General features: G+C 35.2%; 1 protein-coding gene across 1 annotated transcript in view; it reads right to left on the bottom strand.

Moving 5' to 3' along the window:
- The window catches only part of Pgm2a (phosphoglucomutase 2), a 302858-nt gene that overhangs the window by 55936 nt on the left and 230591 nt on the right, over positions 1-16331 (bottom strand). The window contains exon 12 of the mRNA XM_090406595.1: positions 8739-8868. Within this exon, the coding sequence (XP_090262721.1) occupies positions 8739-8868 (130 nt within the window). The remainder of the gene's footprint in view (positions 1-8738; positions 8869-16331) is intronic.

Raw genomic sequence — 16331 nt, 5'->3', positions numbered from 1 at the left:
CTGAATATAACATCTTACAGTTATTATTAATCTGTAATTCACCTGTTTTTCGACTTTCTCTCAGTAATGCTAAGTATGTTGACATACTTAGCATTAGTGATTAATGATTAGGATTGAACTTGTATACTATGTGAACACAGTACTTTTCTAATTCTTCCATTAGATCAACCTTTGTGCTGATGCTTCATTATGCACAAATTACATGATATGCACAGAAGTTACATGATAATACTTATGTAACTTACGCATTCTTCTACATACTCCCCCACAAAGTGTTATATACTTGTTACGATGCTGCTGCATCATTTGCAATCCTCTGAGAAAAGTCTTTCTCTTGTTGCACAAACTAGTTCTCAGCTGCAGATATGACTTCATTATCTGTGGTAAAATTTTGTTCCTTTCAAGTGTTTCTTTAAATTTGGGAATAAGAAATAGTCAGATAAGGCCAGGTCTGGAGAGCAGATCAGATGAGGCAGACACTGAAAGTCCAAGTTCTGTATTGTCTGTTGGATTTCATGAACAGTGTGAGCAGGTGCATTATCCTGCAAAAGCAACACGCCTCTGTTCAGTTTCCCATGGCATTTTTCTTCAGTACCTCCTTCAATTCCTTCAGAGCCATTGAATAAACTACTACTGTAACAGTTGCACCCTTTTTGAGGTACTTGGTAAGGATTACACCATCCATATCCTAAAAGACAATGGCAAGAACCATCCCTGCTGACTTTTGGGTTTGGAACTTCTTTGGCCATGGAGAAACTTTGTGTCTCCACTCCAGTGATTGTTGCTTTGGTCTCTGGTTCATAATGATGAAGGCATGTTTCATCAGCAGTCACAATACAAGCCAAAAAATTTGCACCTGATTTCTCAAAATGACCCAAAATCCCTGGGATGACAGCACAAGTTCTCTCTTTTGGTTGGTATTCAAACATTTGGGGGACCCACTTTGCTGAGAGATTCTGCATGTCCAGATGTTGGTGGAGTAGAAAATGACCCCAACTCATTCTCTGGATATCTCCAGAATCTCTGCAATGTTTTTGGCTGGTATTCATCTATCATCACAGATCATGGCATGCACTGCATCGATGTTTTCAGTTGTGATCACTGTGGAAGGTCTTCCTGACTTGGAGGAACCTGTTGTTTCAGAATGTCCAGTTTTAAATTTGGTCATTCATCTGGCAACTGTTGGATATGCTGGGGCACAATCTCCTAAAGTTTCATACAAAGTTTGATGAATCTCAGTTGCAGACTTTTCTTGCAGCATGATTTAATTTGCAATTCTCTTCATGGTCTACACCTGTGTCTTCGAATATTTCTTCAAAACCACTGACATGTCTTTTTATATATCCTAAAAGAAAAATTGGGCATAACAAATTATTACAATTTGATGAAACATGGGGGGAGGGGGTAAAGGGTTTTAAGATATGATCTCTCTTATGGTTATATCAGTTGCATTAATATATCATTTTTGTTTCTAGGTGTTCATCAGAACTCTGAATTATAAGCGACATATAGAGAAGAAAATTCAAACATCTAATAATATTTTGCGCCAATTAATATCATCTCGGTGGGGTGCAAATCCACAAGTACTGTGCACCTCTGCACTGGCACTCTGCTTTTTTCAACAGCTGAGTATGCTAGCCCTGCTTGGGAAAGATCATCAGATGGCAAAATTATTGATAAGGTTCTTAATGAAATGTCAGCACTTTACCGGCTGCCTGAAGCCTACAAAAATTGACCATCTATACTCACTGTCTGGTATTGCACCTCCTTGCATCAGAAGGACTACACAGGGTAGATATGAGCGGAAACAACAACTAAATAATGAACGGCATCCTTTGTATGGACATGTTGCAGTACATAAGAGGCTAAGATCAAGGAGGCTTTATTCACTCAGTGGAACAGTTGGTTGATTCCATACAAGGTCAACAATGTGGCAAGAACAATCTCCAGAGGATCTGAACTTCAAATCTCTTCCTCCCGGCTTACATCTTGACTGGCAAAGATGGAAGACACTGAATAGACTTCGTTCCGGAATGGGCATATCAAAGCAGAACATGGCCAGATGGGGCTACACAGACAATGACAGCTGCTCATGTAGTGAAACACAAACCATGGATCATCTTCTGCAATGCTGCTTAATAGACATTAATAATATATGTAACTGAGAAGATTTAATGCAGTGTAATGAAACAGCTTTAAAGTATATTAGTCACTGGATGAGTGAAATTTGACATTTTATGTTTTTGCTTAATATTTCATGCAAGTGGCATTTTTGTCTTTTAACCCCTATTCTTTTTATGTCTATTTCTTTAAATGTATGCGTTTAATAATTTAGATGTATACTCTTACATTTTCTGTAGTTCACACACGAAATAAATAAATAAATAAATTCATTACTTCTGATCAAATATTATCTATTTCAGCTGCCTTTCCACATTTCAGGTTTTGATGCCGTTTTCTATCTCAAGCATTATGGAGGGATGCAATCAAGAGTACATATGAAGTATTGATATGTAAGTGTGATTGCAATTCTCTGCATTATTTTCTTCTACTGTTCTGTCAATTGCTGTTTTCTTTAACAATCTTGCAAATTACTCTAGTTATATAAAATATCTCCAGTTTTTGTTTCTTTTTGCCTCTGATTCCTTTTACAGTACTCTTTCCTCTATTTCTAAGCTTTTTCAATAGCCTCCAGAAAAATTTGCCACCTCCTGATATTGATCTTCTATATTCTTTCTGAAGTCTTCCCATGACTTCTTTAGCTACTCTTACATTCGTATGTTTTAATCTACATTTTACGAAGCACATGCTGATTTACTTGCTAGAACCTTTTGATATGCTTTCTTCTTATTCATGACTGCCTCTTAAACCAGAGTCCACCACAATGCTATGATTTTTTTGATTCTTGGAGACAACTATCACATGTCCCTAGCTCAATTAATCAATGTTTTCTTCAGTCTGCTACTGAATCTAAGGTTTCATTCTTGTTTTCAAACTCTTTCAATTGTTCTTGAATAATTTTTGCATATTTGAGCTTCTAGTTCACCTCTGAAAACTGTATGATTATTTTTAAAACTTCTGTACATATTTTTCTTTTTAATGTGAATTTCATTTAGATCCTGGTATTAACTTCCTATTTCAGATTCTGTATATTACTGTATCCTACACCATTGTGAAGATATCATTATCAACAATAATACAATCAATGAAGTTTCCCCCCTGCCTTCTCTCTACATGAATTTGGTGACATTTTTTGCTGAAACATGGTATTCATCATTAATAATCTATGTCCTGAACCAGCAGATACTTACCATTATATTAATTTTTGTTCTTTTCCCAAAAGATTTTTATGTCTGTATTCATTTCACTCTGCTGTTTAGATTATCAAAATTAAATTATAAAAAAAAAAAAAAAATAGAAGTGAAAAATATAAACTAAATGCTGACATGCACATTAGCTTACTAACATGCTTAACCAAATGTAACATTTTTCTAGTTCATTTTCATGTAAGTGAACTTTAGACTTACAAGTCAAGAGAGAAGAAGATATTGTTAATTGAAAGAGATTTTTTCATAATATCTCTATAGAGATGATCCTGTCTATAGAGATGATCTCTGTTCAACAATTATTTTTTTATTATTTCCAAGTGTACCTATATATTATATTTATTTGCACAAGGGTTCACTCCGATTGGTGCAATGACCTCTTTTTTACTATTTCTTTCAGAATCCAAAAAAAATCACTAACTCAAGACCACAATACAAAATAAACACATTTAATAAAACACAAACCTTAATATATATACACTTCAAACAATATTACATAACTACAAATTTAATTGGATCCAAGGCCTTTTAAAAATAAACTTACATTTAAGACTAGACTAAGCACTTTGTTTTCACAATGACAAAATGTTCATAGCCAGTTTCTTTCTCTGTCAAGGCCCTTTTCCGAAGATATATGATTATTCTTCATTTTCACAGGATCCTTTCTCATCACTCATGTAGCACACATTAATTCTTCTTAACTCAATTCTACCTCTTTTTAGTAGAAATAATAGTTAGATCCAGCGTCCTTAATACAGATTTTTCTCAAAAATTCCTGTAGAACGTAAATAGCAATTTCTTCTTTTATTCACTAATGCTTATTGACAGTCTTACCTCTTCCACTTTAAAAAATTCACAGTTCTACGATTCCCTTTTCAGAACCTACTATAAATCTTCCAATTAGCGTTACCTCCAATATTTCCCTTTTATTTATCAATACTTATTCCACTTTAAACTTCAGAGTTCCACGATTCCTTTTTCAGAACATACTATTAATTTTCCTCTGACTGTCACATAAAAAAACTCAAATTCTTCCGAATCTAAATATCTGCCTGTTTGTGTTCTTTTTTCCTCCCCGAACGCTCTGTTGTTTTCAGTCATTACTCTGATACCGAAAACTTTCTGTCAGCTATCAATCACACATCAAACTTCTCGGCGAGCATGCGCACGCTATGAAAGTGGCAAGTGAGAAACTAAATATAACGGCTGACACGTTGTCTCTGTTAGCGACAAGAGAATGTCTTCAAAAAACACAAGTTAATATTTTAAACTACAATAAATTTTCTGTAAGTAATACAAATATCAAATCCGGTAAGTACATCAATTTTTTAACTTCTTTACATATCATATTGACAAAATAATTTCAATAACGGGCACATCGCAAGTGCTGACAATGCGTGTTATGAAACTAAAACTAATAAACATACTAACATAAACAATACATAAAAATATTCAGAATTTTAAATTATGATTATTTTTCCAATATCTTATGTAATAATGTAATGTAATGCAATATACATCAAAGAGCCAAAACATTATAACCAGCATGTCTTCATGCAAATTGAGGCAACTCTAGGTCATGAAAAGGTATAAATGCCTGATACTGCACTCTGTTAAAGTTACCAGTGTTATTCTTATTCTTTAGATGGGAAAGGCAGCAGACTAAAGCGAGTTTCACAAAGATTAAATTGTGATGGCAAAGCTCGTGGGGTGCTCACGGTCAGCCATGGTGAATACCTTCAAAAAATGGTCCAAGGAGGGGAAAACCATGAACCGCAGGCGAGGTGCGGGCTGACCACAGCTCATTAATGCTTGAGGTGAGCAAAGGCTATCCCAGATGGTACAAGCCAACAGAAGGTTAAGCCAATAAAACAAGTATGGAAAGTACCTAAAACAATCAAAAATTATTTATACATTTCATAGAAGCATTTATGTCCAGTTCCATCTTTAAGTAAGGAATGCTTTGTGTCAATAAAAATTACTTTAAATCAGAACCAGACCCAAAATGTGTTTTTATTAAACTCTAGAGTGGAATTATCAAAGTGTTGTTGAACTCTGAATGATCTTGTGACTTCATTTCAAGAGATCATACAGATTTCAACAAGTACACCTTTAGCATATTAAATTATTCACATTAGAAAATACTTGCATTTTGGTAGAAGTGAAGATAATATTGAGTGTTTCAAATGTAAAATATTAAAGTATATAAAATACAACATTTAGAAAGAATCAATTTAGAAAACTATAAAGGTGTATAACAGATTTGAATGTATATTGTATTATTTAGAGTGTTTTATGAAATTATAAATCAGGATTCAGTGTTGTAAAGTGTAACTAGATTTTGCTTAAGTATTCCACTGGTCTCAATGTAAGAATGGGTCCAAAGGTTTAGTACGGTCAGTGTAAGTGCCTGAGGCTGTGCGATACTAGGAGCAGGTGCGTATAACAACAGTCACGCGATTTCCTGCTGTAGAAAAAAGTGCTGACATCATTCAGAGTATGAGACTAACATAGCGCCGCACAAGGTGTTTCAGGAAAGGATAGGGGGCGCTATGTGGAGAAAATATAAGGAATTGCAGAGGACAAAAAGGGCTTTTTTTTCCGGGATCTCGTGGTCGAGAGGAGAAAGTCCAGGTAGCTGGTTCCAGGCTGAACGGCAGGCGAGGATGCGTGAGATTTGAATCGGAGAGTTCCTGAATCTACGGACGGAGTTTCCAGCGTGACGCAGCCACTGCTTTCACTATAAGCGGGTGCTGAGTTGCCGAAGTTCCCATGAAGTCCTCAGATAACGAAGATAGCCAAAGTGCGTATCAAGGACAGCCACGTTGCAGATACATGATGCCGCACATTGTCCAGAACAAAGAAGCAAGCCTCAGGTGTTCTTTCACGATAGTACCAGAGCCAGCAGACCCATTCAGACCCCCATGTGAAGGTAATGTAAAAGTTTCGTTATTTATGTTTTGGAAGCCCGTGAGTGAATGAAGAAATTGTAATACAAGAGACTAAAACAGGCAAAACTATATAGACTGGTGACTTTCAAGGAATTGTTCTATTAGGCGTAAGCCTGAATTCGAAGTTGTTAAGAGGAGTCTCATAAAGTAGAAAGACAGAAAGTGTTATGTGCAAAATGTATTAGATGACATAAGTATAAGCAGTTTGCTAAAATGAGATTTTATTGGTTCTGGGATAACCCTGAATGAAACTAGCATTCTTATTTAATATCAATGTAAGATTGAAATCTTTAGTAGTGTGAGTTTTGTAATTAATTAATGTGTATTCATATTGTAGAATAAATATGTATTCCTTTTTAAAACTAAGTCTTGCCTGATTTAAGAGTGTCAACTCACCACTCTAAAAATACATACTTGTTGCAGGAAGGTAGATTTAATTCACATTAAAGTGAATTATTTAGGCCACGACTGACCAGGAGAGTTAATGGGTAGTTACAAATCTGGATTATTGGAAGTATCTCCCTGAGTAGCATAATTTATTATCATAGGGCATAAGCTGGTGCAGTCATTAAACTAAATAAATGTGTTTATGCTTGAAAAGGAGATAGAGCCAAAATCCAGGTTGGTACTTAGAGAAATTGGTTTGTGAAGTTGAAAGGAGCATGATTGAGTTAATTTGCATAAATAACGATGCAACAGTGTATTATCATTTCAAAACGTCTTTTTTTTTTTTTTTTGGCTGAGGAAAAGGGCCTGATTTAACTGGAGTGGAAATTCTGAATGCCAAATTCCAATAAATTTCATTAAGCCAGTGCAGAGCTATTAATTTGCATAATTTCAGAACATTCTGTTCCACCTTTGCCTCTTCAAATATATTTAGGAAAAGCTGAGTTGTGAAACACACCTTAACAAATTTTTAGAAGAATCTCAAATTTTAATAAAATCTATCCAATTAGTGCAGCGGTCTGCTCTGGTTACAGGGAGCTGAAGCAGCTAACTTAGATAATATCTTAACTACAAAATATTTGAAGGCAATGTATTTTTATTTTATGAAAAAATGTATGCCTTATAAACTCAAGGAGCTCTTCAAGCTTGTCCAGAGCAGGCTTTTAAAACATCCATGCCCATGTTGGGATTTGAACCCATGACCTGGTGGTTGGAGAGCAGGTATGCCACCTACTCAGCCAAACAGGCTGGCAATACTAGGTTGGTATTATGCTGTTGTGTGCACGTGTGTGGCTGATTTGCTTCTTTAGTGGGATGAGTTAGCCAGTCTCATACCTCAGTATGAGACTGGCTAACTCACCTTCAGTTGGGGAAAAAAAACTTTATAAAGGTTCCTTGCATCCTAGATGAGAGTTAAACCTAGGCCTTTTCAACTAAAGGGCATGATCAGTGGGTAGAAGAACAAATGAATATAATACATACTGTGCTTATACATTTTGTGAAACACACCTAAACTTTTTGGATTTATTGCTCTTACAAAAAAAAATATATCTTTGGAAAACTGGGACTGCTAAAGGTTTTGCAAAGATAAAAAAAAATAAAAAAAATCGCATGACAAGCACAGAAAAAAACTGCCATAGGAATTAAGGAACTACTTCCATGCTAAGCCTCTCTCTAAATGAAAAATTTGTCCCTCTCATTTATTCTTCAAATTAAGATATTAGATGATAAACTTGATAGGACTTATTCATTTTGTTCTTAAGAGTAACTTTCACGATATTGTTTTTCCACATGTTTTCTTGTCATCAAAATAATCATATATCATAACAGATGATTATTTTAAAAATCTGTTATTATTTGAAATTAAATTGAGAAATTTTTTTTTCATGGATTATATATGAGAATTGCATCAATAACTTAATAAATGATATTGACAAAGTTACAGAGTATATATTACTGTATAAACCTACATCAATAGCTGCTCCAACATATAAATATGTTGATATATATATATAGGTTAGATAAGGGTTATATAGTCTGGAAACCCTACTCTAGAGCCAAACATGGAACTTTTCAACTTACTTAAGGCCTTCAACAATAGTGGTCTGACATCTGGGAAATATATTTGTTAAAGTGAGGGTGGGGGAGAGAGAGGGGAAAAAAGTTATTTTTCAACATACACAGCTCAAAAAGAATCAGTTAAATCTGATTTAAATCTTTAGCACTAGGGCTAAAAGATAAGATAGTGGTAAGAACTAATTTGCTTTGTATGGGAAGAGAAATCATTGTTACCGCCATATGAAACAGTTCACCTTTAGTTAAGAAGTTCTTAGAAATGCTCATTTGCAATGAGGTTCAAATTAGGATCATTTCAACTACAGGGCTAGAAGATAAAGCTTCAACTAAAAACCATTCTAAAGATTATTTTCCTTTAATTTTTATCAACAATATGCAAATGTATTTATTTAAATGCATTTTCTATTGTTAGAGTATTATAGGATAGAGGTAAACTCACATTTTGAAAATATTTTGTAGTTGTTGATGAAGTGTTAAACCTTTATCTTGCAAGTAAGCTACCAGCTGGGACAACATCATAGCTGCTCCAACACCATCCTTATCCAATACTGTTGTTCCACACATATACCCTGTAAAAAATATGAAAGGAAATAAATTACTTTTAACTGTTTCTGATCACTCAGCAAACTCTCAATTTTATTTATAATGAAGGGATTAAAAAAATGGAAAGTATGTCTGAATCATTGATTGTTAAATGCCAGGAACAGCGCTCAGATGTAAACTATAGACTCAGACAAATATGATTGGGGGAGGGGGGAGAAATGGCAAAATCTGAAGAAAACATTACTTTAACTCTGCCAGGGAAGTACGAGGTTTTGCAAAGATAAAAAAATAAAAATTGCATGGCAAGCACAGAAGAACATTAAAGAAAAAGAAGAAAAAAAAAAAAGAATATATAAGAAAAATATAGAAAAAATTATGTGTAAAAAATAGCTAAACAAAAATCTTAATTTTCTGAATAGAATAGAGAAAACAATCACAGTTTTGAAGGCTAATAAGAAAGCTTAGAAAAGAACTAGTGAGATTGTTAAATGCCAGGAACAGCTTTCAGATATAAACTATAAACTGACTCAAACAAATATGATTGTTTTTGTTTTGATATATTTTGTTGTCCCACCAAAGAATTGTGGTAACATATTAAAAAAAAAAAAAGGACAGAGATATCTGGAGGTAATCACTTTTAAAAATTATTAATGATTAACAAACAGAAATGTGGTAGAAAAGTGAACACATCAATACTTGTCAACAGTGCAACAATGCCTTATGGAATGTTTCCACAAAAAGGGCTCTGCAAACACAGGTGAAGGGTTTTTCTTCTAAAAACTCAGGTGTTTCATCCCTCAGAACAAACTGGTCCATAAACACAGTTTGTCTGTAGTCAAAGAGAGGAATCGCCCCTAGACCTACCTGGTGTATACCAGGTCCCTTGCAGCTGTAAGCTGTCCTACTTTGGCCAAACAGGCAGGACAGCAAATATCAGAATTTCAAAACACAAGGCCTACATCCGGTTTCACCAATACAGCCACTCAGGTCTTGCTGACCATGCTCTGGATACCTGCCATAGAATACGGTGGAAGAAAGCCAGGATAATACACCGTAACAAATACAGATATGAAAGGCTTTTCATGGAATCAGCTTCAGCCCTAAGAAATGATCCAAACCTCAACAAATTTGGCTGCATGAGACTTCCTCAAATTTGGGAAACCTACATCAGAAGACCTTCAGCCCAATCGCCCAAGAATACCAACATTGCCCGCTAGAGGGCACCATCAGGACTTTAGGAGAAATAATGAGCTTCCTACTTCTTCCTCACTTACTGTTTGTTGTGTGCACATGCCTTGTACTTAAGTTCTTGAAAATGGCAATGTGATGTTGCCGAAATATAGAAATATATTAAAATTTAATTTTAATGTATATCCTAGTACGTTGTAATTTCCTTAAATTATATAGTGAAAAAAAAAAAAGAGAACATTGCTTGTGTATCATTCCAAAACAGCAAGAGCCAGGAAAGGAATTTTAAAATCTATTTTACCTGTGATTTGGGAAATTAATAGGAAATCTTGGAACACTATGGACATTTTTAAAAATTGGTTCACATTTTTGTCCATCCATAAAACACTACTGTGAACTTAAAAAAATTGAACCAAAAGCACTATTACTAATTGATAATGCTCCAAGCCATCCTACCTACTTGTCCAACTTAAAATCTTACATTCCAGTTGAAGGAGTTTTCCTGCCACCCAACACTACATCAATAATCCAGCCAATGGATCAGAGAATCATATCAACTTTCAAAGCATTTTATCTTCATCGCACATTTCAGCAACTTACTGATAAAACAGACAGCAAAAATAATGAATCAATTCTGCAATTTTGGAAGAAATATAACATCACGGATGCCATAGGCAACATCGAACTTGCTTGGAAAGAAGTGACTGATAAATATATGAAAGGAGTGTGCAAGAAGGTATGGCCAGAGATATCCAAGGATTTTCAACAAGAAGAGCCCATTGTTGACCAAATTGTCAACCTAGTCAATACAGTAGGACCTAGGATATGTAGATGAGTAAGATATTGAGGAGTTGCTGCAGGTTTCTGGTGAGAGCATTACCAATGATGACCTTCAAGAACAGGCAGAACAAGGGATTCATTCAGAACCTGAAAATAGTGATTCTGAAAATGAAGAATCCAAAGAGATTTCCTCAGTAAATGTTTGGTGATGATAACTGAAATTGTTTATCAGTTTGTAGCAAATGATCCAGATTTTGAAAGAAGTACAAAAGCAAGATGGGGTGTTTTGGATGAGATCTCTTAATACCGATAATTGCTTAATGAGAGAAAAAGAAACCGACAAATGACACTAGGCGACTTCATTACTAAAAAAAAAAAAATCAAGAATTTCAGAAGAACCAGAACCTTCAACAGCACAAAAATAAACTTTGTATTTCTGTGTACATATTTATATGTTTTGTATATTTTGCAAATTAATATAAAAATAACTTAAAATTAAAGTAAAACTTGATTATTCTTGGTCGAGTGTTCCCCTATCCCTATTTACTGCGTTAAAATGACCACATTTAACACTTTTTCATTTAGTGCTTTGTCTTCTAGGAACGCATCCTGAGCATTAATCAGGGTATTACCGTGTGTATGTGTATTAATTAGAATTTAATTAATGCTTCCAGTATTTTGGCAAAGTCAAATTGGCATCATCAGGGAACTGCAAATTGATGTGCATGCAGACACCACACGTTGGTTAAGTGACAATAAAGCAAGGTAACAAAGTGTGGGTCTAAAGGCACCCTGTGGGCTGGATTGCAAGTTCTTGGCTATTGGACTAATGTTCTGAGGATGTGTGCTCCCCAAATTTGAGGAAGTTTTATCCTCAGAACAACATGGCCAAGAACACACAATCCACCCTCCTTTGTTGCTTTGTTTCATTGTTACTTATCCAATGTAGTTCCTGTATCAGGCACTACACATATATTAATTATTTACTCTAATTAATGTATACTCTACGTAATAATTTCCTTATAAAAATATCTGTATGAACAGCCAACATGTTAACTTTTTATAGATATAGCTTATATATGCTGCAAATCAGATTTAGAATTGAAGTATATACATTGAGGTGGTTTGATATTAAATTAGATGCAAGGCAAGTTGTATGCTGTCTCTACCGTTATATATCCAATCCACATGCACTGCATCGTTAAGGAAAGTAGTATGAAATCTGATCTTAAAATAGGAGATATTAAGCCTGATTCTTTACTCTGTATGGATGATGCTGTTTTTGTAAATAAATCTTCTGCAAGTATTCAGTATTCATTCTTTTTTTTTTGGGACAGACGACAGTTATATTGCATACTGGAACCTTTATTAACAGTGGTGTGACATGCGGATGCAGTATATTCAGAAATCTGTAATATTGAGCCATGTTTTTCATTTTATCTACTTTGCAAATAAGTTTAGTTATTTAATGAAATTTACATTTTTCACTGTGTCCGTTTGTTAAGATATTTGCTACATAAAACTTTTCTATTTTATACAGATTTTATTATTTCTTATATAACTTTACAATAAATGTATGCTTAATAAACTGCATATTATGTTTAATTGGCTTCTTATTCCAAAAATATTATCACACCATGAAATAAAAATATCAGTAAATAATTTTTATTTTTAATTTTACTCTTTTAACTTTAAATTTTTCTTGCTAGCAAAGAATGAGTACTGCACAGTTTTACAAAAAAGCACCGCTTTATCAAATTAAAGAACTGCTGTGACAAATTTAAGACAATCAGCAATAAAAAATGGAAATAGCAGAATAAACAGAAAGCAGCTGCCTTATCAACAGTAACCTATAGACAGATTACTTTTTTTTTTTTTTTTTTGCTACAAAGCACAATTATTGAACTAGATCTGTGTATGACCAGACACTGTCATGAATTAGGAGTACTTCACACTTTTCTTGGAGCAAAAGCCCTCATGTTTTCCCAACATACTTTGCATCTTCCTCTACAGCAGTGTTTCCCAAACTTTTAGAACCTGCATATCCCTTTTAAAATTTTAGTAACAATGGTGTACCCGCCCCCTCCTCTGAGGCATAGAAAATCTGGAAAAGGTTATTTCATTCAAACAATAATTAAATAGGCATTTAGTTTTTAATATCAGCATTATAATAAATTAATGGCTCATACTCATTACTTTCCTTACAAATATTGATCCTGATGTGCTAACATGTTCTTTCTCACAGAAACCACAATCATTTTCATTTCCTTTACTATTTTCTATTGTGCATCTCAAACATCCTTTTTTAATCAGTGATCCATACTAAAGGGTTTAAGAAATACATTATTATTAAACTGCACTTCAAGATCTGTTACATAACGCAACTGGTAAAAAAATAAGAGTATTATATAGGTTATAGATGTATAACCTATACATTCATCACAACTTGTAGCACAAACATAATTAAAACATGTATAGACACATGTACCTTAGCAGAGAGTTACAACTGCATGGTTCAAATCACATGAATTTAAACTTTTAATCCAAAAAGTTTAAACCATATGGTTGGGATGTGATCGTACCTTAACCAAATGTGACCCTAACGAAGGTTAGTCAATCCATGCCAAGCTTCAGATTTTTAGTTATTGAAAAATTTATATATAAAATAGACCTGCACTTACATGCCACAATACACTGGCAAAAATAGGAGAGAAAAAAAAGTGCCACATACCCTTAAAGGCCTTTTGCATACCCCTGGAAGTATGCATACTACACTTTGGGAAACACTGTTCTATAGGAATATAATAGTGAACAATAAAACCCCAAAATTCATCTGAACTATAATGATTCCTATGCTGGCAAAATGCAACAGCAATTCTGTCTCGTCTTGTAAGGTGTATCTTGTGCCCAAATGCAGTCAACGGATACTATCCATATCATAAATTTGCATGAAATGTGAAGCTAACCAAGAAATTCCCTTGTTTTCTGTAAACCTGTTTCTTTGAATGGCAGCATCTGCAGATGCTGCCAAGTGAATGAATTTCTTCAATGCTTTAACTCAGTGGTTCTTAACCTGGGAGGTAGAGCCCCCCCCCCCTAAATTAGTGAAAGAGGAGACTTGAGACTTCGTTTGTCAAACATTGAACCTGATATTGAAAAATTAGCAGGATCTCATAGGGCTCAGGGTAGCCATTAATTACTGGCTTATTAAATAGAGTAAATTTGCATCTTTTTTGAGTAAAAATGAATTTGTATCAAAGTAATTAATTTTAATTATCAGTTCAATAGTTAATTAATAGATTAACGATTAATTAACTATTAACATTCTACATTTTTGACTACAATGAATACTGAGGAATCTTAATTAAATCCTCAGTATTCATTATAATTGTTCATTATTTATAAAATGAATGCATTTAAATGTTAATTATCAATGTTGTTTGCACATTCGGCTATATGTATCCCATAATGCAAAGCATGTCCCCTTTCAGACATGTATAATACTATGCATAATGGGAAGGGCCACTGCCCTGACCAGTTATGGCCTTTATTGAGGTCTTATCAGTGGGAGCCAGACTCAGGAGAGATATCAAGGTTGAAGTAATACAGAAGTCAAGGTAAAAAAACTTTCTACATCTCTCTCTTGTCCAGAGATTGATCGGTTATGACCTTTATTGAGGTCTTATCAGTGGGAGCCAGACCCAGGAGAGATACCAAGGTTGAAGTAATGCAGAAGTCAAGGTAAAAAAACTTTCTACATCTTTATAGCATCCAGAGATTTTTTATTAATAAGATTGAGCACCTTTTGGGACAGACAGAAAGTTTTCAAGTAGCAGTTGGCTTGCATCAAGGGTCAGCATTAAGTCCGTTTCTGTTTAATATTGTGATGGAGGTGGTAACAGAGGAGGTGAGAGAAGATGCGCCTCGGACAATGTTGTGTGCAGATGATATCTTGCTGTGTGTAGATTCAAGAGAAGAAGCGGGAACTAAACTGGAAAGATGGAGAAAAGTACTGGAAGAGAGAGGTATGAGACTGGGCAGAAGTAAGACAGAGTATATGTGTTGCACAGTGGGCGGCGGCAGTGGCCAGGAGACAGATCTGGAGCTGGAAGGAAATGTCATCAGGAAGGTGAGAGACTTTAGATACTTAGGTTCAACAGTGGAAGAAGATGGAGGAGCTGAGAAGGAAGTGGGATGCAAGATACAAGCGTGTTGGAGGAACTGGAGGGAGATGGCTGGAGTGTTATGCGATAAGAGGGTGCCAATCAATCTGAAAGGCAAAATTTATAGGACAGTAGTGAGGCCAGCTATGACATATGCTATAGAAACTGTGGCCCTGAGGAAAAATAACATCAGCAGGATGGAAGTAGCAGAGATGAGAATGCTTAGGTGGATGTGCGGTGTGACCAGAAAGGATCGTCTGAGAAATGACTATGTCAGGGGAACAGTGAAAGTTACGAACTTAGGAGCGAAAATACAGGAGGCAAGGTTGAGATGGTTTGGTCATGTGATGAGGAGGGAGGACGAATATGTGGGAAGAAGGGTCATGCAGATGGATGTGCAAGGAAGGCGGAAGCATGGGCGGCCAAAGAAGAGATGGAGGGAGCTGGTAGAAGAGGACTTGAAGATGAAGAACTTGGATGTGGTGACAGCCCAAGACAGGAAGGTGTGGAGGAGACTCATTACAAACAGTGACTCCACTTAAGTGGGAGAAGCTGCAGAAGAAGAAGAATTGAGCACCTTTTGGCTACTTGTATATGAGATATGACTTCTGAATTACTTCCACATTGGTATCTTTCCCAGGTCTGGTTCCCACTCGTTAGACCTCAATAAAAGTCAAAACCTGTCTAGGTAGTGGAACTTCCCATTATGCATAGTATTATACACATCGAAAGGGAGGTGTGCTTTGCATTATGGAATACATACTAAGGCAAATGACATGAAGCCATTAGCCTCTATATACAAGTAGCTCAGACATGAATGAAAAATGAATTTATAATTTCAAATTTATTTTTCAACATAATCTCCTTAAAGACTAATACATTTAATTACAGCGATGCTCAAGTGCCATTATCCCATCCCTGTAGTGGGTCTCAGTAAGATCTGCAAAATACCTCTCTACAGCTGCAATCACCTCTTGATTCGAAGAAAAACGCTGACCAACGAGGAAGAGTTTTAGTTTTGGGAAGAGATAGAAGTCAGAGAGAGCCAAAGCTGGGGAATAGAGTGGATGTTCCAACAATTCATAGTAATTTTTCCATCAACAAAACACTTTTGTGGGCAGCTGCAATGTCCTGATGGAAGATGATTTTTTTCTTCTGCAAACCGGGTCTTTTCTGGTAAAAAATTGGAATAATATTCCCTGGTTATTGTTTTAACCTTTTCAAGATAATTAATAAACAAAATGCCTTTAGCATCCCAAAACACCGATGCCATGACCTTTCCTGCTGATGGAACCGACTTTGTCTTCTTTGGGGCTGAACAACTGGCTTCTGTCCACTGTTTTGACTGCTGTTTGGAT

This window comes from Typopeltis vanoorti, chromosome 16, assembly GCF_054136105.1.
Source record: "Typopeltis vanoorti isolate ZY-2024b chromosome 16, IOZ_Tvanoo_1.0, whole genome shotgun sequence".
Classification (NCBI taxonomy): Eukaryota; Metazoa; Arthropoda; class Arachnida; order Uropygi; family Thelyphonidae; genus Typopeltis; species Typopeltis vanoorti.
Note: the sequence above shows the minus strand (reverse complement) of the source record. Positions and strands in the feature narration are given on the sequence as shown.